Source organism: Pelophylax lessonae (assembly GCF_965119305.1).
Source record: "Pelophylax lessonae genome assembly, chromosome: 3".
Classification (NCBI taxonomy): domain Eukaryota; kingdom Metazoa; phylum Chordata; class Amphibia; order Anura; family Ranidae; genus Pelophylax; species Pelophylax lessonae.
The window spans coordinates 221054662-221081255 of NC_138770.1; the positions used below are offsets into that span (position 1 = coordinate 221054662).

Here is a 26594-nt window from a genome sequence, read left to right on the forward strand (position 1 = left end):
ACCAATAATGTGAAATAAAGAGAGGGTCTCACACATGGAGGGCAAGGGTTCCTTGCAGAACTAAAAACGGGGGGGGGGGGGCTAAAACTGGAGGCCTCTAGCAGGGAGAAGGTCCCATTAGTACAATCAAGGGTCTGGATCCACATAGACGAAGGACTTGTATAAATCAGTTAAGTCCTGAGCCGATGAAAGAAATGCCGAAAAGTCCTTCCATTTATTGTAAAAATGACGTTTAGAAGAAAGTAAGTTAAGGTCTGTATTGATGCTGTCCTTGCGTAGAAGGAGTATGAGCTCTCTTTGCTCTTGGGTGACGGAGGGACACGTTGTGGATTTTCTTTTTTTTTTTTAAGCACATGATTAGTGCCAGAGGCTCTAATAGGCTTTAAAAAATGGTGGGCTCAGGACGCAGAGCACTGCGCCATGAGCCCACCCAGTTGTATGGCAATAGCGAATAAATATAAGTACATTTTAGTCAACTAAAATCAAATGGATCTCATTAAATTATAATGCACTGTTTAAAGCGGAGCTCTAGGCTCCTGCAGAAAAAAAATTAAAGTCAGCAGTTACAAATACAGAAAAGCCCAGAGTTAAATAAGTGAAACAATAGACGAAGGGCTGGCATGACAGGGGTTAAAGAGGCTTGGGCATAGGAGGGGAAAGGAAAGTTAAGGCTGGCCATACATTATACAATTTTCTGTACAATTTTCTTTAGATTTACCTTCAACTATATAGTACAAAGGCCTGCCTTATAGAATACAATTGAAAGTGTTATTTAGTTTTGACCTTCTATTATATGGATTTTGGTAAAGCTAACAGAAAATTGTACTGTACAAGAAAGTTGAACACGTATGGCCAGCCTAAGGCTGTAATATATTTAGGTAAAATAATTAATCGGATTGGGGGAAAAGTTTGGGAGGAAGTAGTTTGCTAACAAAGGGGGTGGTCTTCAGTTGGAGGGCAGACAGCAAGGAACAGCTTCCCACCCTCCGCCCTGGATTTGGTTATTGATATGCCATGTTAGGTATCTGAGGTGGTAAGAAGTCCGGTATGGAGTTTGCAGGGGTGCAAGGTCCTTTTAGGTTAATATGGGCTCAAAAAGGTGCAGTGTAGGGAGGGACCCATCCTTGCTACAGCTCCCTGGTGGTGGGATGTGTATCAGCCAGTTGTCTCTGAGCCGGTGGTTTTGTGGCTGGAGGCCTGAGAAGTGGCACGCAGGTACTGTCCTTTGGTTTTGATGCCTGTTAGGACCTTGTGGCTCCATTCCTTATGCACTATGTGTTCAGGTTATAGTATTTATCATTATTATTTATGATTTATGTTTTGGTTAATAAAAGGCTGCTATAGTCAATTAACTCCAATCTGCTGTATGTGGTTATTATTTTAAAAGGTGGGGATATTGGTATAGAAGTTTTATCACAAGCCATATTTAATACCTTAGTCATGTAGCTGCTGACTTTTAATACTTGGACACTTACCTGTCCAGGAACCCAGCAGCGTCTTCACCCGAGCCGATTTTTCAATCAGCTATCAGATGCTGCCACCGCCATCTCCACTAAGGGCTAGCGGCTTCACAGCCAGTTCCCTACTGTACATGAGTGAAGAGCGCTGTGCTCTCTGATTGGGCCAGCTGCAGGGGAAGGAGGAGGGGGGCTGGACTGTCAAAAGCAGGTACCCGCTCCCCTCTAAAAGGTGCCAAATGTGGCAGCGGTGGGGAGGAGGAGGCATACAAGCCTTTTGGATGGAGCTCTGCTTTAAGCATTTCTCTAGAATAGCCAAACTCATTATTTACTCCAGGAGTAAAAATCCAAAAACATGTTACTATTTATGGTATTAGGTTTTGATCATGAACTGCAAATTTAGCCGTTGTGATATATAACGTCTTTATAAAAAACAAAAAAAATTATAAACAAACAAAAATATTGCATTTGGATGTAGCAGAATTCCCAGCCATTTTGCTGGATATGGGTCCCCCTGGGTTACCGCTAGCAACAACAGCACATTTAGACCCGGTTCACACTGATGCGAGTGCCGGGTTCGCATGTAATGTCGGAGCGCACTGCTCCGACATTACATGCGATCAGCTGTGCGGTGCGAGTTTAGCCATACAGTTTGTATGGCTAAATTCGCATCGCACCCGGTGCAAACACGCACAGGAGGCATTTTTGCAGCCGCATCAGGATCGGATCGCACAGCGGTTCACACTTGTGCGATCCTATCCTGTGCGAACTGCACGATCGCACTGCGATATGCGATCAAACTGGGGGTGTCGTTAAGATTACATTGACACCCCCAGCGGATCGCATATGGCAGTGTGAACTGCCGGGGGTGCGTGTGCGATGCGGGAAAAGGCTGCGAATTCGCAGCCTTCCCGCATCGCAATAGTGTGACCCGGCTCTTAAGCATGTTCTCCAAGTGTGAGCACTGAGACAATAAGTCCAGTATCTTTGGGTTTTTGTATTTATTTAGTAACTTGGATAAGAGTGGGATACTCCTTTAACTGAACATTTGGCAGAGACACTTGATCGATACTATTTGGCGCTGACTTGACGCTGGCTGAATGCCTATCAACGCTGACTCGACGCTGGTTAAACCTGCCCGTTAATGCTGAAATAATTTGGGACTGCTTTCTGACTAAAGAAGTCCTCGTATAAGCTTCCACTAGCACTCCTGCTGACGTAGCTATTTAAATACACTGCTGCACTGTTGAACACTTCAGGGCCCGCACCGGTGCCCTCTTTCTTTCTCTAATCTTCAGGGCTTAGACACAGGCACCCCCTTTCTAAGCCACCACTACTGGTTAGCTAGCTCCTGGATCCCTTTGACCTTGTGGAGTGGCCCCTTCTATTAGGCAGTCCCCTGGGCAGGTTTCAAGTACTCACAACACTTTTTTTTTCTGGAAACTTCTGCCCGGCAGCTCCACTCGGTCCACAGCACTCTGGATCCTTCCTGTAGCCCAGCTCAACCTCCGGTCCTCTAGGCCGACTGCCCAGGACACCCTCACTTGCTCTGACAGGAGGAGAGACAGTCATCACCCTCCTTCTGGGACTCTGCTTCCCGCCAAAGACAACCTGTCACATGCTCCCCTCAGACTTATATCTCATCCCAGGGTGCATTGCGGCAAACTCCGCCCACTGAGACAGCTATAAGCCCGGGTGTGCTATTGGTCAGGTTTCCTCCACTGTCCAACAAGAGCCCTCATTGTATACAGTGGGGAGACTACCCAGACTCAACAGACCACACCTTGAAACATGCGACAGCCTAACTAAATGATCAGGCCCCCCCGATAAGCAGACAGGGCTACATATATGCTTTTTCCTAGCACCTACCTAGGAGGGTGCTACATAGACAAACAGAAATGCAACTTTAAAAAAAAAAAAAAAAAATATATATATATATATATATAACCTGTAAACTCTATTGGCTGTAATGCCATTGCACATATTATCTGAATATATTGCCAACATTAAATATTAAGAAAAAAAAAAAAGAAAAGGCCTTTTCTTTCCGTGGCAAATTAGTAGATGCCCCCTACTTATTCCTATGTAGTAGTGCAATAGTGACATATATTGTTTAAACTTCAAGGACAAGAAGGTTTCCCCCCTTAATGACCAGGCCATTTTTTGCAATTCGGCACTACGTTACTCTAACTGACAATTGCGCGGTCGCGTGACGTTGTACCCAAACAAAATTGATGTCCTTTTTTTCCCACAAATAGAGATTTCTTTTGGTGATAATTGATCACCTCTGCGGTTTTTGTTTTTTGCGCTATAAACAAAAAAAAGAGCGAAAATTCTGGAAAAAAAAAAAAAATTAACAATATTTTTTACTTTCTGCTATAAAACATTCCCAACAAATTTTTTTTTAAAAAAATCTAATGTTTTCATCATTTTAGGCCAATATTTAGTCTGCTACATATTTTTGGTAAAAAAAATCTACAAACTAGGGCAAAGACTCATGCCATTTTTATTTTTTTTACTTGTAATGGCGGAGATCATCGATTTTTATCGGGACTGCGACATTGTGGCGGACAGCTCGAACACCTAACTGACAATTTTGAATCTTTTGGGGGGACCAGTGACATTACTACAGTAATCAGTGCTAAAAATATGCACTGTTACTGTACTAATGGGGGCTAACACCAGGGGCGATAAATGTGTGCCTAGGGGTTGCTTTCTAACTGTGTGGGGATTTACTTACTGGATGAACACCCCGATGATCCCTGTGTTCATTGCTGACAGAACAGCGGTCTGCCGTGTTTACTTCGGCAGGCCACCATTCTGTCTCCATGGGGAGCGATCGCTGATCGGTTTCCCCTCTAGCCAATCGGCACGTGTGCGCATCCCCACTAACTGCTACATGAAACAATGTACAGGTACGTCGTTTTGCGTAACAGAGCTGACCTGCCGCAGGTTAGCGGCTGGTTGGCAGGTGGTTAATATGCTATTACTATAGGTTAGGGATAGAATTTTTTTTTTTTTCTAAAAAGTTTATTCGAGAACAATGAAAACAACTTTACAGGAAATGACAATGTGCATATTGTAAAAACTGAAAGTTGAAAACACAAATGGAGTAACATTAATACATAAAAATAAGATATTAAGGAATGAATAGCCATTTAGGCGTGATATTGATAACAGTCATCAATAACAAATGTCATAAGGTAAAAGGAACAGCTAATACTGATGTCACGTCAGTGAGCAGGTAGATTTAACTCATGTAACAGCGTTAGAAGAGTTGCTAATATTCAGTTGCAGAATAAAAAGATGTTTATCAAAGGAGGGTAAGGAATGGGAGCCAGCACAAGGGGAAGAAAGAAGAGAGAAGAGGGGGGGGGGGATGAGGGGAAGAGTCAATGGAGAAACGAAGAAAGAAGAAGGGCAATGACATAAAGAAGACAAGACAAAGGTAGATAACACGTCAAAAGCTGAGATTTATTCAAACTACAATTCATGTCTATAATCTGAGAGTATTCCTGTGTGGAGCAAAAAGTAATCCAATCCCTCCAGATTTCTGCATATCTGTTGGGATTGTCATGGGCAGTCGATATCAGTTCTTCCATTTCTGATATTGTGTTGATCTGAGTGATCCACGTGAAAAGAGATGGAACGTTTGGAGATGGGGATGGAATTTTGTTACCAATTTATAAAAGGCCAGCAGAGGGCGCCAAAGAGATAGTGTGAATGAGTGTAACATGTAGAACTGCATGGGAATGGGAAAGGATTGATGGGAGCCTGCATCTCTCAGCCTTTACAGCTTGCTGAGAGAGTCAGGGGCTGCGGCTTTAACAGACAGGCAGAGCTCCAAGGAAAGCGGAAGTTCAGATGGGTAAACATCCCTCCTTCACATTTTCATTTGTTAATGAAAACTGGAATAGACTTTGATCATAGTTTTCATCAATTGACTAAATTTGAATTTTATTTTCATGTAGCAGGTTTTCCAGGCCTGTGGCCTGATGTGGGTCTGCCATCGATACTGGTTACCTCTCCAGCCCATGTGAGCTGCGACCCTGGGTGTGAGAACTGAGACATTGACAACTCCGGCATCTTTGGTTGTTTGTTTTATGGTATTTAAGGGGATGGGAGAAGGGAATGAGTGGGATACTCCTTTAGACTCAACTAAATACAATTGTGGGACTTTCCTGGCAAAAATGCCTATTAGCGCTGTCTTGACGCCAGCCGACGCTAGCCAACTCTTGAACACTGTGTATCACTGAAAACTGTGCTGGATCCTCGACTTAAGTCCAGAAGATCCAGGACCGTAGAAAGCCTTGACTTGTAACACTGCAATAGCTCAGAGTCACCGAATGGCTCCCTCCAGCACTGCACTGGCTCAGGTAGCTCCTTGTAAATTCCTGTACTGTTGCAACTCTCAACTGGCACACTTCACACTGTGCACTGAAACTTCAGGGCCCAAACTGCAGGTGCCCCCTTTACACTTTAAACTCTACAGGGTCCACTGACTATGTACCCCCTCTGTCACTTCAGGGTCCTCAACCTAGGTACCCCCTTTCACCGCTAGCTGGCACTGGATCCCCGAACCGCTTCCAGAGCGGTCCCCTCTAACTTCAGGCAGACCCCCAGGGGCAATCCTCAGTACTCACGACCTGTGTAGGCTTTCCTGGGACTGGACCCCTCTGACACTCCGCAGGTTCTTGGCACACCGGATCCCCTCAGCTTAGCTCAGCACTCTCTGGATCTTCAGGCAAACACCCCGAGATCCTCTTCCTCAGACAGGAGGAGAGACAGCCATTCTCTCCCTCCTGGGACTCTGCTCCCACCAAAGACATTGTGTCATGCGCCACCCCCAAACTTATACCCACTCCCAGAATCCTTTGCAGCATAATCTGCCTTCTGGGGTAGTTACAAGCCTGGATGTGTCCCCTGATTGGGTTTCCTCCACTGCCCTATGAGAAGCCTCTCACAGGAGCTAGTGGGGAGACTCCCCCTTCAGCAGGCACATCTAGAAAGCATGACAACCTGACTAATAAACCACAGCCCTGCTGTTAGGCAGACAAGGCCCACTCTACATTTACCTAGCACCTACCTGTAGGGTGCTACATTCATTTAGTTTTCATCACTGAAAACACACAGCTGATGAAAACTATGCCAAAATTATATTTTTTACTGAAATTAACACTGCCCTGCAGCGGTCTTGATGACATTAGAGGCCTCCAACCACTGGAGTGCAGGAAAGTAAATGCTGCAGGGATCAGTCTAAGAACACAGAGGAGTCTGCAAGAATGGAGGATCAGGCAAGCAAGAAACCGCTCTACCTGGTTTCCCTAAATACAAATAACCCTTTAACTCTTGTAGCACTGGCACAGCACAGCTGCAAAGGTGGTCTTTTTGTTTTCCTAAAGTTCAGATTTAAAGTAACTGTTTCCATTTCCAAACAAGAACAATATGTAGCCTGAATTAAAGTGGAACTTGGCTAAACACCCCATTAAAATATATATATGCTTTCTTTTTTACCTGCCAAAGGTTTTGTAATTTTGAACAACCATTATTGTGATATACACATCTCAGCTAGTCAGTAAGATCAGTCTGGTACATGATTTAACAGTTCCTAGGAACGTTTTAAGCCAGCCATAGATGGTTTAAATCCCTGCTAAACCAGCTGAGATTCGAACCATCTGTGGGCAGGCGGGTTGTACCCAAATGGACTTGTCAACAAACAAGGACTATTTGTCTGATTTTAAATGCAATTTTTTTAATGCAATTATTGCTAGTGGCTATAGCCACTAGGAATATTCACTGTGCGTTCTCCCAGCCAGGATGGTATCCCCCCTCCGGGAGAACACAATAGTTCCACGGGAGGGATTCCCCCATCAACAATGACTATGAGGCTGCAAGAAAATCGCTCCATCTATGGCCAACTTTATTTACTGAATAGAGACAGTTATGCATGCTACAGGTGGGGATGGGACTGGTTAAAAATATTGGGTCAAGACTAAACCAAGTTGAAAAGTATGCACTGCAGTACTCCTCCTTACCACCTGACACTAGGACATTGTGTAAATGTCATCAAAGGTTTGGGCAAATAAGCTGGAATTGATTGCCACCAGTGTTTGCTGCCATGTGACTATAAATTACCTATTGCCAATATTTTTTCTTTATAACTAAACTAAAAAGGTGAAATGAAACAAAAAAATTGCCTCAGATTAATGTGCATGTAAAGACAGCAGTATGTAGGTGGGTATTTTGCAATATATGCCAAACAAAGCATATTGCCGGTCAAGCAACAACAGTAAGCCTTACAATATGCTAGATTGAAAGGAGTCTTGTGTGAGACTTATGCTCAGCCAATACCTGGGGAATTCCCAATAGAAACCAATTTGGGATAGGAAAGGGGGTTGGATGTTTACAGTGGGTCAGTCAGTGGAAGGTTCTTTTAGTGCACTAACTATGTCACTTGGACATCCATGTAGCATAGACCCCAGGTGTGAGGGAAAACTGCTCAGGAACTTAAACAGTAGCCACAGGATCAGCAGAGGCCTTAGTAGTGAAGATAACTAAGTACTCCTATCTAGGCCAAGGGCCTGAAAAATTGAGCTGGTGTAGTGGGTCTTAAGGTCCGTACACACGATAAGAAATTCGGAAGGGAAATTTCGTCCGACGACCGATCTGCTGTTTTTCGGATTGCTAGTATGGTGCTTTCGACAGCTGACTCCGACTTTTCGGCTGACAAAATCCTGATGTGCAGGCTATAAAATTTTTGTCCTCCATCAACACACGTCCAATTTTCGTCTCATTAGTACAGATTTCGACGGGGAAAAATCTTATGAGCAAGACTAGGCATGCTCAGAGACGAAAGAACACATACAAAACAATCCAACACATGACATCACTTCTGAAGTAGAATTCTGTCATACGGGAAAATTTGTATGAAAATAACCTCTTCACTTTCCACATCAGACTAGCATGCCACAAAAAACGGACGACAGATCTTTCGATAATCTGATCGTGTGTACGGGGCTTTAAATGTGTGGAACTAGTTGAATGAGGTAAGAGAATTAGCCTATTGTCAGAGCCAATTCATCAGAGAAGCTTATCTGATCCTAGGCTCCCACGTCTGGGAGCTGGCTTAACAATTTGGACATTTGTGGACCTTCTAATAAGTGTACCATGGAATCTGTTGCTTGTGTTGTCTGTTTATGTATAGGTAACAAAGGGATTTGTGGGAATGGAAACATAAATAAAGTTTAATCCAATCATTTTGTCTATAGCTGTCTGTCAGGGTAGAAAGAAAAGTCAGAACTAAAACACAGCTGCATTTTACATTATTTTGGGAATTACTGCTAATGGGGACTGGTGAGAGTCCTTTGGACCTTTATCCCTCTTCATACTTGCCCTTTTTGGACTTCATATGGTGGAACTTCCAGTATGGAAGGTAAACAATTACCTTTAGAGTCCAAAAACAAGAATGTGACAGCCTTATAAAGGGATTAGTAGTGTAATGAGTCAAGATTAAAGAATAGCATATTTTTTAGTTCTGTAACCCTAGAAATACCATGTCTGGCTTATACTAGTATACCAGTGTAGGATAGGAAAACCAGATAAATCCAGTTCAGAAAACCATATGATGAAACATATGTTCATGATATGGATTTTTTTTGGAATAGGTGCAATGCAGCTTCATGCTAAAAATCTCTCCTAGTCAGAATCAGCCAAAAGAGGCACTGGAATAATGCCTGTACATCCTAATTAAAAAAAAAAAAAAAGCAAATGAATGAAATATGTGGGAGGTTTTGCTGCTGGATTCAGGATTTAAGCAACATTTATTTTCAAAATATCCAATGGATGTAGTGCTTTTCTGAAAATATTATAACCAATGAAGTTATAACACTAGAACTGCATCTTGAACCCTGAAATGTTAAATAAAAAGTCTTTCTTTTTTGCATTTTTATTCTATAGGTGAAAACATTAAGTGAAAAGTCAGTGATTGGCAAAATTTCTAAGTATTGGTCAGGATTCGTGAATGAAGTTTTTACCAATGCTGATAACTTTGGGATAGAGTTTCCTGTTGATCTGGATGTAAAGCTCAAAGCTGCTTTGATTGGTGCCTGCTTCCTAATAGTAAGTACAGTTAAAATAGTTATCACAAAGTATATCCCTGTATTCTATATACTACTTCTCCCATGGTCCACAAAGATCCCTCAATAGTGCCAGCAAATTTTCTCTAGCTCCTTCCAAAAGTCCATCCTCACCCATACTGATTCACTGGTATAGGAGGACCTAACTCCTGCGCATGTGCAGGAGTTCAGTATTCCCATCACTCAGGCTCCATGCTAGAATTTTGTGCATGCGCAGCTCAGTGAATATTCTTTAGAATATTTTTATGAGGCAGGTAAGTTTATTATAATGCAAAAGTCATAAGTCTCTTGAGCAATAAATAGCCTGCCTGCTTGTAAGCTTTTCATATTTGATTTTCGGTATGCTTTTAGTTTTGATGAAAAATGAAAGGTGCAGCTGCCACTTGCACCATCTTTTCAGTACCCTGAAAATGGGATTTACAGAATTAACAGAATTATTACCAACTTTTCTAAATGCATCTATATTTCTTTTTAACAAGGTTTTACAATCTGAGAACCAGCATAATGTTGCTTAGAATTAAATTACAAATGTCATTATATTTTCCATTAACTCCTGCTAAAACTTGTAATATTGGCCTCTTTGGTGACTAACAGACTGGCATTAGTGAAACCACTTTTGCTAATTGTAACTCCATTACAGTAAAAATTGTGAATTATGGAGAGAGTTGACTAAAATATACTCAGTTCAAATCAAACCAGATTTACAGATGTGTATTAATTCTAGATTGTTTTACAATCAGTTTATATTGCTTTAAAGATATTGAAAGTTTCCTTGCAATGCAATACACTTTGGCTGGGTCAGGTTGCGGTAGCAGTTGTTGAAGTTCAATCAAGCTTCAACATGGTAGCTTGGTATTCTCTCCAGCAACATATCCTAACCTGCTGATTGGATTGTGCTTGATAATCACTATAAAGCTGCAACCATACAGGGAGTGTTTCAGCTTCTGCAGCACCCACATGATCCTTCATGGTGGCATATGTTACCTCCCAAGGAAGTACTTACTTGCTCAGGAAGAGGATGAGATGTTTCTCTCCTGACTGATCCACCAGGTTCAGGATCATACCTGAGCCACAGTTAGAAGGTTTAAAATCTAGAGCTTGTAGCTCAGGCGCTCTGGCAAGTACCTCTTTCAAGGCTTGAAAGGCTTTTATGCACTCTAGCGTCCAGGACACCAACTTAGATAGTTACATCTTGAGTAGGTTAATCAGGAGTTTAGCTAAGGTACTCTAGTTGCACATACATTTCCTATAGTAGCCTGCTGCCCAATAATGACAAAATAACATAACCTGCTTCTTGGTTTAAGGAGTAGACTAGGCCATGATGGCCTTAGCCTTTCCTGTCTCAGGACATTTCCTCCTACTTGGTGTCCTAAGTACAAGACTTCAATGCCTATTTGACAGATATTGGGGTTAACTGTCAGATTATCAGCTGCCAGTTTTGTCAAAGACTTGTAACAGATGTGCAAGATGTTCTTCCTAGGTAGGGCTGAACACTGCCATATCATACAGGTAGGCAACTGTAAATAATTCCAGCATTCCCAGCCAGTCATTCACAAACTTTGAAAGGTTTTTGGCATGACTATTATCCCAAATTGGGTTACTATAAATTCATAAAATACGAAAAGGGTGAAGAAGGCTAGTTTTTCCCCAAGCCTCAGGGCCAAGGGATTTTTTAGGTTGCTTCTGCTCAGGACCAGGATTGTTGAATAGTGGGCAGATGCTAGATTATCCAACTACTCATTGACCCAAGGCATGGCAGACATCAGCAGTAGTGATGGCATTCAACTTTGTGTAGTCCATGCAGAACCTGGTAGTCTAAACCTTTTTTAGGGACCAGGACTATCAGTGACGTCAAGGCTTCTGGGGCTTCTAAATGACCACTGACTGCAGCATCTCTTTAAAGAGAATCTTCACCTTAGAAAGAAAAAACAAAAGTCAACAGCTACAAATAGGTCAGTCTACAGGTCTCTTGGGCCTGCAGGTTTAGCAATGGAAAGCTGGCTGTGAATCCTTGCGGCTTCACAGCTGGCTTCCCACTGTGCATGTGCGAGCCACCCTCTGCTTTGTAAATATTCCCACAGCCTTTTGGGACCAGTGACATGACCCAGAAGGCTGTAGGCAAAGATGGGGGGCCAAATATCTGCTCAGATCACCTAGGTGATCCAGGGGTAAGTGGAAGAATTGTCAAAACCAGGTACCTGCTCCTCCCCCCGCTCCCCAAAAAAAAGCATAAGGGGAAGTGATGTCAAAACAAGGTACCTGCTCCTCCCCCCACCCCCCAGCCCCCCAAGAAAAAGCTAACGTGGCAAAAATTAAAGAGTATGGAGAAGGAGGCAAAAAAACAAAATTTCTGCTTTTGGGTACAGTTTTGCTTTCATTTCTTTTTTATGTCTGAAGGTGCACTTCAATGAGATGCAAAAGGCAGACTGTTTGATAGGAGGATGCGCCCTGCATCTACCTTATGGATTGCAAGGTGGGTCCTCCCTGGTTTCCCTGTTAAATGGTCCTAGTGTGCCACAAGAAATTCCATCACCAGAATTCAGTGTGTAAGAAAGAAATGTGTGAATTACTCTCAGGATGTATCACTTGTCTGAACTGCTGGAGATGGCTAAAGGCCCAATGATACTGACTGTCACTCTCTTAAAAGGTGTATCAATTACAGGTAATGGTTGTAATGAAGCCCTGTGAGCATCTCCTCTCTTGCCTACCCTCTGGCATTGCTGTTAGGGAGTATAAGTTATTTTCAAGTGACCTGGTAGGGGAACTCTATGTACCAACTTTAACAAGTGCCCATGAAATTAATTGAGTAAAATGAGCTGCCTTTTAACTATTTCTGGCTCCCTTTAAAGATTTCTATTATCCCAGTAAACCTTGTGTTTTTCTCCCTGCGCAGGAGGGCTGCAAGATAGGCTTTGGAGCTTTTCCATACTTTGGTCAGTACTTGCTGAGGGAAGCATTTCAAGTCTCTGCCAACTGTCCATGCTGAATGAGGGCAGTAGCTTCATCGAGTTTCCTTATAGTCCACTGAGTCAGAGTAAGGAAATTGTGGGGTTGTGGATACCATCCTCCTACTCTGCAACAAGATAATGTGTCTCAGCAGCCTTTGCAGAACTATGAGTGACTGCTAACCCCCGCAAAACCTTGTCATCAGATTTAGCAATTACATTTTCTATTCTACATGCATAGTGGTTACTCAAAAAAAATGAAATTTTAATGGAATGATGTCCTTTTTATCCACCAGCTCAGGGCAAATGAGTGTGATATCCGAGTCAGTGTCTCAAAAACCACTAACAGTTTGGTCACTCATATTGACAGGCAGTAGGTTGTTGTTGTTGCTCCTCGATTTTCCACTGATTAATGTACTAAACCCACAACAGTAAAATCAGTCTGTATATGCAGTAAATCATTCTTGTTATACTCCATGTGGAACCTAAGGGGTTAATCCTCTGCACTGTGTAAAAAGGCTGTTTGATCCTGTTTTTTTCTGATCCTCCCCTTCTTTTACTGTCCCCAATCCATCTCCTGTTAAGACAGAGCCTTTGGAGTCACTCTGCACATGCTCAGTTTGGTGTGTATTGCCAGACAGGTTTTTTTTTGGGAGGGTGCATGTGATCAGCACAGGGCCAATCAGCACTGTCCAGACAGAGGGTCAGGGTTCCTGAAGCCCCATAGGACATTCAGAGTAGAATAAAAACTCCTCCTAAAAGCTTTGACAAGACACTGATAGAAGTCACAAGACTGCTATATACAGCTGATAAGAAAATGTATTTAGCAGTATATATTTACTAAAAAAAATTTGATTTCCAAGTACTGTGGGAGACCAGATATAGTAAATGCAGGGTCCTGGGGTTAGTAAAACTTTAACGGCATAGAGAAATGGGTGCTGAGCAGGTGCAGTCAGCTCTTCTGATCAGAACAGGTATTCCTGGGGTGTTTATCTCACACAAATGGTAGCCACCACTACTTATTTTAATGGAAAATTGCAATAAATTTGGTAGCCCCACAGAAGTAAATAACTCTTTTACTTCTGATTAGAAAATTCAGAGATTTAGCCTAATAATAAAATATAATTTTAATAAAAGAAGAGAACAATGGTGCAAGAAAATATTTCAAAACAGATATTTAGCAACAGTAAAATAAAACTGTAATTAAGAAATGAAACTTACTTATCAAAGTTTGCCCGGTCTTTGGTTCCATGCAGATTAGTCCACTTTAATTTGATTCTCTGGGGTGGATTTACTAAAAGTGGGGAGTGCAAAGTTTGGTGCAACTCTCATTGAAACTAATTAGCTTACAGTATTTTTTTTTTGTCAAAGCTTAATTGAACAAGTTGACATTAGAAGCTGATTGGCTACCGTGCACAGATGCACCAGAATTTACACTCTCTTTTTTTAGTAAATCGACCCCTCTGACTGCCATAAATGACTCTTAGCATTCCTTCATCATTCTGATGGTAAATAAGAGCTGCAGTTGCCAACTGCAGACTTCTTTTTAGATCCTGGGAAAAATATGTTTACAGAATTAACATGGCCAATCAAATGGTCTAAGGTGTGATCTGAAGGGGCTGAAGTATATTTTATGATGCTCAGCATATGCACCCTTAATGTCAACTTTTCTAAATGCATCTATATTTCTATTTTAAAAGGTTTTAAAATCTGACAACCAACATATTATTGCACAGAATTATTAAGATTTGTTATGAACTAAATATAATAAATCAGAAATATGGCTTAGGTGATTTCATGTGTTCTGTTAGCTTGTTGAACTTAACAATATAGGAGTGTATGGTGTCTTAACTTATGGGCATTATCTGGTGTTAATAAATGGTGTTGATAAATGTAACCCCATTACAGTAAGAATTATGGATTATGGATACAGCTGAGTGCTTGAGATTTGCTAAAGCTCAGTCTCAGTTCAAATTAAGCCTGACATAAGGATGTAAGTATTATAAGAAAATCCCTACGATTCTTAGCTCCATCTAGTGGCATTTCCCCTTTTAAGTGAATAATTTGCATTCAAACAACACAGGATATAGCCTATTTACGTTAATTTTTGACCAATTTACACAGAACAAACATACATGAATTTTTACTGGGTAAATATGTCAACTCCTAAGATAAAGAAGAAGAGTACCAAACATCCCATATTTCCCCATGACTAGCAGACAGCTGATATTGTACCTATCAACATTAAGGGTACGAAAGAAGAAGCTGCCAACTACAGGCCAGTGAGTCTAACATCCAAGGTGGTAAGGTCAATGGAATCTCTCCTGAATAGGATCAGTGATCATTTAAAAGCATATACTGTACCTTGCTGGACCCAAAGATGCATGGCTTTTAATAAGGAGGGATTTAATCAAACAGCTTTGAATTGTGTGAATTTACTAGAAATGTTCTAGATCAAGCTAGACATTGCTTAACTTGATTGCAGCAAAATGTTTGATACTGATTCACATAATGATGTCCTAAAATGTTGTACAAGCTAGGACTTAAAGCAGAACTAAACTCAATCAACTATTTTAATCTGTATGCTGCTAGCATTAGTAAATATATAGGAAGGTACCTGTATATTATTTTTATCATTAATAAATACAGATACATCTCTCATTAATCTTCACATACATTCGCAATCAATTCACTTAATTTGGCTAGAATTGGTAGAATTGGCTGTGCTGCTGAACATAGCACTGTCCTAGTGGCTTTCTTAAAAGATAAGGTGCATGGAACAAGAAGGGTTTGCTCCCAAGGGTGCTGGGATTTTTAAGGTGCCAATAATATACTCAAAAGGTGCATAATCAACATAGTGTGGCCAATACCTTTGATGAAGATTGTCTATAGCAACAAAGTTCATAGTAATAGGAGTTCCTAAAGATGGGCCCTTTTGAGGGGTAATGAAAGCAGAGAAGAAATCACATTGCAGCAATCTGTCCTGTCCAACAAGCTCCCATGGGTCAACCACACATGATGGTCCTTTGTAGAAGTATATATACCCCAGAACAGATAGGATGTGACAAATCTGCAAAGGAAGAACTCACACATAACCTGACCCCTGCAGCGATCAGCCAAATAAAGAGACACTACAGCATAATTACAGTAACATGGAATAATAGGCAAAAAGTAACAACAGTTGACACCTGCTTACAGGAGGGCTAATGAGCTGAATTGGAAGGTATTAATTATTTGAGGTATTATTTTCTAGAACATGGTTCCCATCAGGGCTTCTGCCTACCAAGCAAGCAATAGTGATCAGTCTTTTTTCTAGGCTTTTGGGCCAAGAGTTGTGTTGCAATATGCTGGTTGCAAGTAATGTCATCTGTGGTGAGTTCTTGAGTTAATAGTTGAGTAGCATGTATACAAAAGAACCCTTACACACTCTCCTGAATTGGAATATAAAGGGTTAGATGCCAGTTGAATCCCAATTGCAAAGGAGCCATGTAATATGCTAAAGGGTCCTTTCACATGAACGATCCGATAAGATCCGCCTGTCAGTTTTTTAGGCGGATATGATTGGATCCTCCATGCATCCCTATGGGGCAGCGGATGTCAGCGGGGCTCTGACACCTCCCTCTCCGTACACAGAGTGGAGAGGGAGCTGTCATCTGTCTGCTCAGCGGGGATCAGTGTATCAGTGCGGACCGTGTGAAAGGAGCCTAAGAGTTCAACCAGCAAAGCCCTGTGTAAGGGGGACTCAGAGTGCTTAGAAAGATGTGCAATGGGGTTGATTTACTAAAACCGGAGAGTACAAAATCTGATGTATAGTGATTCTCATTTTATCCAGAATCATGTAGCTATAAGTGCCGCCCCCCTATCCATGCGTCCGGCCCCCTAATCTAATTCCAATTTTTTTTTTTTGAAGCACGTGATTAGAGCCAGAGGCTCTAATAGGCTTAATTGAAGGGTGGCTCGGGGTGCGGCCACTTCAGTCCAGGGTGAGTGAGCCGGTGACGAGGGGGAGGGGTGTTATGGTGTGCGAGCGAACTGGTGTGGTCCGAGAGGGGGGTATGGTGTGGCCCGTCTGACACCCAACCCCCTCCCCAGCCATTGGAGCACCAGCCGCCACTGACCAACAGTGCTACAATAGATATCAGAGTGTAGCTGTAAATAGGTTTCATTTAGAGCAGAGACTATACACTAGTGGTGTGCCAAAATGTACTGTGCCAGGCCCTGCTACTGTATAACTGAAAAATAAGCAAACAATGTAGCCAGACAGTGGAAAAGCAAATTTAATTCTGGAGTTCATCATAAAGGAATCACCAGCCAGAGGAAAGAGGTCCTAGATCCACTATACAGAGCCTAAAACTAGATTTAGATTTGTGCATTGTGGGAACATGCGCAAAATTACGTGCTTTCCTGCAATACACAAACACGTGCAGCCTTTTTGCAGATGCTATTAGTTCTTAATGGTACACCACACATCTACAGTAGCAGTGCGTGCCTTGTGACAAAGTCCTGAGCATTTTGGTGCGCTGAGATTTTTGATGCACCGCTGTTGCCATTATTCCCAGGTGCGCTCAACCAGTCCACTCATTGACATGGCTGTTGCTCCAGGTACACCTCCCCTGCCATTGCAGCAACCACAGCTTCTGGTATGCCATCTGGCGGCTTCTAGGCACAGTCATTGCTCCTGGCAGTTCCACCACTCCGCTCCACTTCGCAGCTGCTGTTCCTGGTAAGGTCCCCTTTTACAAACTACTTTCACAGAGCAGTTTTTTCCTCCCAGCAATGCTGGGACATATTTTCTGACCACTGAGGCAGAGGCATTTTTCTTCCTACTGACCATTAGCACCAGGCATTTTTTTCTTTCATTGAACAACAATGCCATTGCTGACCACCAACAGAAAGGCATTGTTTTTTCTCTTAACGATTAATGGGGCTGGGCATTTTTGTTTCCACTGGCTATTGTTGCTGGACCTTTTTTTTGGCAGGACATTGGCAAGGTGAGTATAACTGGGCTAGGGACCCCTTTGCAGAGACACTGTTAAATTTGCTCCTCATTGCAAGGTGTCAGTGACTCTTTAAACTAGTGATGATGTCACTTTAAACACAATACCACATTTACATGAAGTACACATTTCCTTTTTGTTTTTCTAGGTCAAGTGGCTAAGAGGGACCTTCTCTCCCTCTCCACACATCTGTTCCTACCTCGGTATCATCACCACATCCTCTTCAGTCCTTCATCACTTGCCCTGGTATTTAGAGAGATGTACAATTATGTTTTCTTTTTTCTACTTGGGGTGGGCTCTTTTTGCTATGGGGATATCTGATTTCTAGTTGTGCCCTTGTAAATAGTGTTCTATTAAATATCTGAAACAGTATTGCACAGCATGATTTTAGTTAGACCAGCTCAAGACGCAATGTGGTTTGCAGCAAAGTGCTTATAATCAGTTGTCCCTCAGCTACCTTTGAAGTGGCTTCCAGCAACTTCTTGGGTGATGCTTATTACCTGTCAGCATGAACACTTGCTGCACTTGCAGGATTACAATTTCTAGAAGCCTGAAGCACAGCATTAGTTTCCTCATTTATTTCATTCATTAAAATATCCCACATTATTAATAACTAAAGTTTTTTTTACATGGTGCACGTTTATACTTTGAATTGCAAACAACCACTTGTCATTTTTTTTTTTTACTTTTATGTGTCTCAGAAATGGACAAAGGATAAGGGCCCCCATTATAATGATGGTGACAACGACAACAACGCCCTTTGGGCATAGAATAAGGAGGAATGAAGCCTACTAGGACAAACAAACGTCAAAAATCCCTAATACAGAACAATAACACTGCATAAACCACTTGTAACCACTAGATGGCGAGCTTAGTTTACAAGTTCAGAAAATACTGTATTAGTGCAATATACATTTCTGAGAACACTTAAATGTAACCCACATTCCTTTAAGTACCAATATATGTGCATATACTATAGCAAAAAACACATTCATTATTCTATAAATAACATCCTTCATATAGATGTGTATTATTATTTATCCACATGGTGGATTAGAACACTTAATTGAGTTTAAAAACAAAAAAAAAAAAAACTAAACGGATATCAAAAAGTGACATATAAATTCTAAAAATGTGTATATTATATGAGCTTTCTATGGGATAGATTTATTTCCTAATATGATGCATTCTATTGTAAATTGCCATTAAAAATTAGTACTAAGTATTTGAAATTGTATGTATTCTACAATGGATTCCGATGCCTAGGACAACATCCAAAAATGTTGATGTGCTTATGAGAAACATTGATTGGATATATTAGAAATATTGTATTAGTTCAAACCAGATAATAAGGCCAGCCACACATGCTACAATCTGATTGTACTTTCTCTGTACAATCCCCTTTGAAATATTTTACCAAATATGTATTATGAGGGCCTACCAAGGTAATCTGCTCACTCTATAATTTCACTATGCACGCCAAAATATAATTTTACAATCATTTTAAAGCTCACCACACGTGTTACAAACTATAACAAGACTGTATGACCTCCTTCAGATCTACCAGGAACTATGTAGTGCCAAGGCCTGCCTGGTCATATCCAAATTGAATGGATAGGCAGGTTCTCATTGGGACAATTAGAAGGTCTGATGAACCCCAAACTGGAGCAAAGGTGTGTGTGAGGGGGGGGGGGTCTTACTGAATACAGTGTCCCCCTCATTTATTCCAAAATGTGGGCTAGGTGATAAAATTCAAGAAGACAACTAGAAAACAGCTCCACTTAAAGCCTAACCCTGGGTAAATAAAAAAAAAAATATATATATATATATATATATATATATATGTATCCCTTGCAGTGGGGCTAGCCATGTTTTGTCTAGGGCAAAAGAGAAACAGTTTTACTTACTTGATTCTCTGATCCCCTACTCTCCAGTGATGGACTGTCCATTGACATCCTCACATCCAGAGTAGAACTAACGACCCTATTCTGATCTTAATGACATTAGGACTCTAGGCCACTAGAGCAGCCTTTTCCAACCAGGGTGACGAGGCACCCTGGGACCCTGGGTTGCTTTATGGTTTCTCCCAGTGTGCCTTGGCAAAATGCCTAAAAATTGCCCCAAATTTAGTGTAAAAGCCAGCTTTTGTTACACAAAGCCACAGGTTTTGTAACCTCGGACACCATGCAGTCCAGCTATCAGAGTCCTAATGATGATGTCAACCAATAATATCAGTAAAGGGGGCAAAGGTATATTGCCTTGTAACATTAATTCCCCTCTAATGTTGGGTGTCCTATATGTATAGATGCTGCTGCATTATGTATAACTATTAGTTTTTGTTTTTTTTTTTTTACATTGTAGAATGGGGTGCCTCAAGATTGTGCAAAATTTTAAAGGGTACCTTAACTGTAAAAAGGTTGAGAAACACTGAACTAGAGCATGGGGGTACAGAAGCTGCAGGGGCCGGTCTGTCTGTGGGAGGAGAGTTTGGTACATAAATCTCCTTTTCTTGTTCCCCTAAATGAGCAATGTACCCATGCATGGTGGACGCAGCCTGACAGCCAGGGATCATTCTGTTTTCACCTGGAGTTTGGCTTTAACCACTTAAGCCCCAGAAGATTTTACCCCTTTCCTGACCAGGGCCTATTTTGCGATTCGGCACTGCGTGACTTTAACGGACAATTGCGCGGTCGTGCGACGCTGTACCTAAACGAATTTGATGTCCTTTTTTTCCCACAAACAGAGCTTTCTTTTGGTGGTATTTGATCACCTGTGCGATTTTTTGATGACGCACTATAAACAAAAAAAGAGCGTCAATTTTGCAAAAATAACAATATTTTTCACATTTTTTTATATGAAATTCCCCAAAAAAAATGTAAAAATCAAAATTTTTTAACATTTTTGGCCAATTTGTTTTATGCTACGTATGTTTGGTAAAAAAATCGCAAAAAGCGTATTTTGATTGGTTTGCGCAAAAGTTATCGCGTTTATCGAGTTAATAAAGGGAAAGATTTTTGTAATTTTTGTTGTTTTTTTTTTTACGCGTAAAGGCGGCGATCTGCAATTTTTTTTTTGCGGTACTGCGACATTGCGGCGGACAGATCGGACCCTTGACTGACATTTTTGACACTTTTGGGGTTACCAGTGACATTTCTACAGTAATCAGTGCTATACATATGCACTGTTACTGTAAAATTACACTGGCAGTGAAGGGGTTAACTTTTTTGAGAGGGAGGGGTTATGTGTGTCCCTAGGGGCGTGATTCTAACTGTGACTGGCTGTGGCTTGAGGTGAAGGAACAGTGATCAACGGTCCTACATAGTAGAACCGTATGATTACCATTCATACACAGGGGAGAATGACAGGCGGCTTGTTTACATTAGCCGCCTGCCTTTCTCCCTCTGCACCGACGATCGCCGAGTGACCGGCGGACATCGGGTCTGCCGGTCACACGCGCGGGGGGGTCCGTGACCAGGAGTACTATGTCGCTCTGCCTGTGAGGGGCTGACCGCCGCTGTAAATTGTCGTGCGGCGGTCGGCAAGCGGTTAAGGCACAAAGCACAGAAAGTTAGGTGGAATGCAGAACGATCAGAAAAGCTCTAGCAGAATGACTTTTAATGAGTCAGACCATAAATGGCTGTTGTCAAAATCTCATAGAACAGACCAGATGCAATACACATCCATTAGTCTTGTTTTATTTAAAGTGGTATTAATCCCAAAACCAAAAATGTAATATATTGCAGTTAATCATTAGATGTGTTGGCTGTATTTGTTTTTTTTTTATGCTTTTTTCCCTTTATTTTCACCTGGTGATCCTGCTAGTAACACACTTACTGTATTAGTGATTCCACTCTGAATGAAGGAGAAACAGAGACACCATTGAACAGCAGCATTGTTAATCTGAAGGGAGTGTTAGATGAACTAGCAGATTTAGATACACTAACAAACTGAAGCCAAACTCCAGCAAAAACCTGAAAGCTGTATTGCAAGCCGCTCGCTCACATCCTACCAATCAATTATGTCATCAGTTGCTAAGGAAAGGTCGGGCAGCCTGCACAGCTTTCAGTTTTGCTGGCAAGAGTTTAGATAACAGCATAGAGCAGGAGAGAGGTTTGAGGAGGTGCGGGATGTGCTCTCTCCCTCCTCTCTGTACATAGAAGTTAACAGAGAACCTTTTCATGTTCGGACTGTACAGGGCTTGATTACCTCCCCCTATGTTCTCTCCAGGCTGCTCATGTCCCAGCAGCAGCAAATGTAGATGAGAGTGGTAATAAAACCCTGCACAAATCCCCCCTCATGCATGGGGAGGGATTTGAGCTAGCGGGGGAGTATGATTTACATCCTACAGGCCACTAACTCTGCCTTACAATCTACATCTTAGGTCTTTTTCACAGTGAGGTAACGTGTGGGAAATTGAGTATTTTCCGCACCGTGCTGCCTTTTGCAGATGCATGGGGGTATCATTATTTCTTAATGGCACCCTCACGCATCCATCAATTGCATGTATGTTTGCGCACACTGTAACGCATGGTACAGCAGTACCGTGCATTTTAGTGGGGCACGAATTAAAAATCATGCCAGCACCTTTTTTTCATGTTTGATGGGCATAGAGCAGCCTATTAAAAGGCACAAAAACGTGTGAAAGCCCTTGCTCACGGACACACCCTCAGGACTGTGTGCAATTCAAAAGGGCGCCTTGACTGAAAAGAGGTTGAAAAACACTGATCTATCTTGAAATATTTTTTTCTCTAATTGCTTTCTTGTACGTTTTTCTTTTTTTTTTTTTTTTCATTAAAATTATATTTAAAAATCATAAAGATGAATCTCTGAATGCTCTAATCATATATTAAAAGACCTTTTTAATGTGTGGAAGCAAGTGATCCAGACATTTATTTTAAACGCTTAGAACTATTTTCCAAACTGGGAGAGCGCAAAATCTGGTGCAACTCTGCATAGAAGCAAATCAGCTTTCAGCTTTCCAGTCAAAGCTTAATTGAACAAGCTGATTGGCTACCACGCACAGCTGCACCAGATTTTGCACTCTACGGTTTTAGTAAATCAACCCCAGTGTGTGTTTCTGTCAAAATGTGGTGTCTGCTAGTGTGTGTTTTTGTAAAGGGTTAACTGCCCAGTGCCGATAACACTCAGCCTGCTGAAAAATCTATGCGTTGTGTAGGATCCAAGACCCTAATAGTCACTCACTAAAGGCGATTGTAACGTGTACCCTCAAATTGTAAAGCGCTGCATAAACTGTCAAATCCTGTATAATAATAATATAATAATAATAAAGATTGTATAGTAAGTTTGGAACATGTAGGATGAGCTTTAGAGTTAGCAACAACTATACTGTGTGAGAACCTGACTGGATATAAACTGAATGGATTGTTTATGTAGGCCTCATACTACACAGCTGGCAAATCTAAAAGTGATTGTACAGAGATTACACAATCATATATCTTTAGTGTGTGTGTGTGTGTGTGTGTGGCGGCAGTCTGTTGCTTCAATACATTTTTCTTGCAATGAATAGTAAGATATTTTTATCTTTATAAAGATTCAGTTCAAATTTGATCCTGCGTGCACCAGTTTTAGTAAATTTCCCCCTTTGTCCTAAAAAAAAAATGAAATCCACGCTTGGATCTATATACAATCAATAAAAAGCTGCTAGCACAAAAATCTGACCCCAAATACATATATAATACACTCCTAAAGTGCAGCGCTAAACTTATACATGTTAAATATAAAATACATATAAATTGAAAAATACAAATTAATTTGCAAGTAAAAATGAATCAAAAATAATTTCCTGCAATCAGTACTAAATACTATGCATTAATAGCCCAATGACTTTGTCTTGGCAGTGAAGATATCATCGGTCTGCTGCAGGCAGGAGAAAACATTTCCTTAGCCTCCTCGCCTCAGGTGATCAGACGATAACATTGTCATTTTTTAACAAGGGAAGAGGTGAGAGGCTACAGCAGAGGCTGATCTATGTCAGGCATTTGGCAACACAACCAAGTGCTGCTGAAGGCAATCCTGACGCCTCCCGAATGCTGTACAATTGGGGTTAATGCGCCACAAACACAAACAAAGTGTTTGGCTTGCAGTGGCGGTGCAGGCCCAGTGATTTGAATGGCTGAGTTAACTTGCCGTGACATGTGAGCCTCCACTGGCTCTATTTAACATCTGTGTGGGTGGTTGGGGTTGGCAAAACCGTGGCTCAGCTGCCTGTTTTTATCGCTCCCTGGTCGCAAATGTGAAAGAGGCCTTACACATTGCATTGCTTGCCATGCATGTACTTAAAATGAAGAAATATCATATATGATGCTAGGTCAACTTTAAAGTATATTTCCACTTTTGCAGTCAAATTTGAGAACCCCACTGGAGCAAGCCTTTGGGCAAACTGCAAGCTACTCAATTTGCAAGTGCAACAATGTCACGATCAGGGGTCAGGCTTGAAGACCAGTTGCTGTAGAAGTAGCAGGACTAACTCTGACCAGCAGGATAGGTACACAGGCAGTCACTCTGGCAGATGACATGAGGAGTGGAGTCTAAATACTAACTGGTGTTCACCAGAACTCCTGATGGTGGAGATGGATTTTGCTGCATTTTAGTATCAGGTCGTGGTTCTCAGGATCGCCCCACCAGGAGGTGAGCAAGCTGGGGTCCAGTAGTAGATAAGCAGGTAATGATCGAACAGAAGTGTAGTCAGTAAACAAGCCAAAGGTCAGTAACGGGTAGTTGCAGGTCGGTATCAGGCAGATTATGGACGGCAGCAGGGAAGACGAGGGTGAGATACTGGCTTAAGAGAGCACAAAAATCTGGCAAACAGGAAGTGCAGGGACATGCCTTAAATCAGGAAGTTCATTGGAGGAGCAAAGAGTTCAAGGTTCAGCTAGAAGTCAAGGCACATAGCATTGTCCAATGAATCAGACGGGGTGCTGTCCAGCATCTCAGATAGCTCAGCTAGAAGATTCATTGCCAGACACAGCTGGACACAAATATGTTATACTTACCTGCTCTGTGTAATGGTTTTGCACAGAGCAACCCCGATCCTCCTCTTCTTGGGTCCCCCACTGGTGGTATTGGCTTCTTCCCTCTGCCAAGTGCCCACAATAGCAAGGTCGCTATGGGGGAACTCATATGGTCTTGCTCTTGAGCAGACTCGGTGTGTTCATAACCCCCACTCTCTTCTTACTGGCTTTAATTGACAGCTGCAGGAGCCAATGGCTCACTCAGAACATTTATCACTGTAATGCAGAGAATGCAGCCTTCAGCCTTTAAAACTACTTTAACCACTTGCAGACCACCTACAGTGGTTTACTGCAACAGAGTGGCCCCGCTCGCTACTTTGGATCACGTACACGTGCTTGATCCAGCACCTACGGGTAAGGGGGATCGTGCACGTGCGCCAAATGCCCCGGCTGTGCTGCCATTTGCTACAGCACAAGCCGATTAGTGAGTCCCGGTGAATAATTTCTGCCTGGAACCCGCTGATCAGCTGAGCCAATGACAGAAGAGATCCCTGTGCAGGTAAACAACACAGGGCTCTCTACTGTCAGCAGCGATATGCTGTTTTTCTTCTCCCCGCAAAGCAGGGAGTAAAAACCAGAAACATTGCTAAGTAAAACACACACAGTAAAGATTGTTAGGCACACATTTAATCCCTTGATTACCCTAGATGTTAACCCCTTCCCAGCCAGTGTCATTAGTACAGTGACATATTATTAGCATTAACCACTGTATTAGTGTCACTGGTGATATCATTGGTAGTTAGTTCCCCCAGAGTCAGTTAGTGTCAGATTTCCTGCCGCAGTCCCATTATAAATCGCTGATTACCGCCATTCGTAGTATAAAAAATAAATAAATAAAAATAAATAAATAAATAAATAAATAAAAATTCCAATATAAATACCATAGTTTGTAGTCACTGTGTAACTTTCATGCAAACCAATCAACATACACTTATTGGGATTTTTTTTTTTTACTTGTTGCAGAATAAATTTTGGCCAAAATTTATGAAGAAATTATATATTTTTTTGGGATGTGTTTTATAGTATAAAGTAAAAAATTTTTTTTTTTTTTTCAAAACTTTTGGTCTTTTTTAATTTATATTGCAAAAAAAAAAAATAAAAAAATAAAAAGTGGTGATCAAATACCACCAAAAATTGTTTGGTTACAGCATTGCATGATGGCGCAATTACCAGTTAAAAGTAGTGCACTGCTAAATAGTGGAAAAATGGCCTGGTCATGAAGGGGGTAAAATCTAAGTGGTTAATATTACGTTATGCTACGGGAAAGGGGACATGTACCAAATATAAAGTAGGTATTATCACAAATTTGCTGCAAAAGTGCAAATATACAGTAATTTGAGCATTAATAAGTAAAGCATAGGGCTTAGACTACAAGTTTCCAGTATGTTGGTTCTATGCAATATTCAAAACATATTGTTTCTGTTTATTTGTAGGATTTGATGTACTTTGAGCGATCTTCGGATGGAATCTAAAGACAGTAAAAAAACTACCAACAAAAAAAACAAGAATGGAAAAATCCCTGGACATTGAGCATTCATTGGATGAATTTCCACAGAATACCTGACAAGATGTTTCCTCAAACTACGGTTTATTAAATGTTGGGGAAAAGATACACCGAAGATCTCTTCTTTCCAATTATCCCATCGGTGAATTGACGTATCAGTATGCATTTGCATAAATCCACCCAAGTATGCCTTATAGCTGCTCAATAGCACTAAAGGAAGCAAACATCTAAGCCCTAGAAACATAAATTAAGATGCAGACATGTTGATCATTTTCTATAAACTTTTCAACAAACCAAAGAATAAATCTGCACACTTCAGTTGTCCTGGAAAGCTCGTTGAAAAGAAAGGCATGTTATTTAGTATATGGGACAAATTTTGAGCTAGGAGTCATGAAAACAGCAGCTTGGTGTACAGGAGGTAACTGGCCTTCTATAGTCTACGCTCATATTAGTTCTATCATATGTATCAGCTTTACATTTTATTCTAGTCACAATAATAAAAGCCCAATTGTTGTGGGTTTCTTT

General features: G+C 41.4%; 1 protein-coding gene across 1 annotated transcript in view; it reads left to right on the plus strand.

Moving 5' to 3' along the window:
* LOC309549625 (phospholipid scramblase family member 5-like) overlaps positions 1-26104 on the plus strand; it is a 105519-nt gene extending 79415 nt beyond the window's left edge. Inside the window, exons 6-7 of the mRNA XM_082250005.1 lie at positions 9414-9575; positions 25999-26104. Of these exons, the coding sequence (XP_082106131.1) occupies positions 9414-9575; positions 25999-26037 (201 nt within the window). The 3' untranslated portion in view covers positions 26038-26104. The remainder of the gene's footprint in view (positions 1-9413; positions 9576-25998) is intronic.
* Positions 26105-26594: the final 490 nt, after the last annotated feature.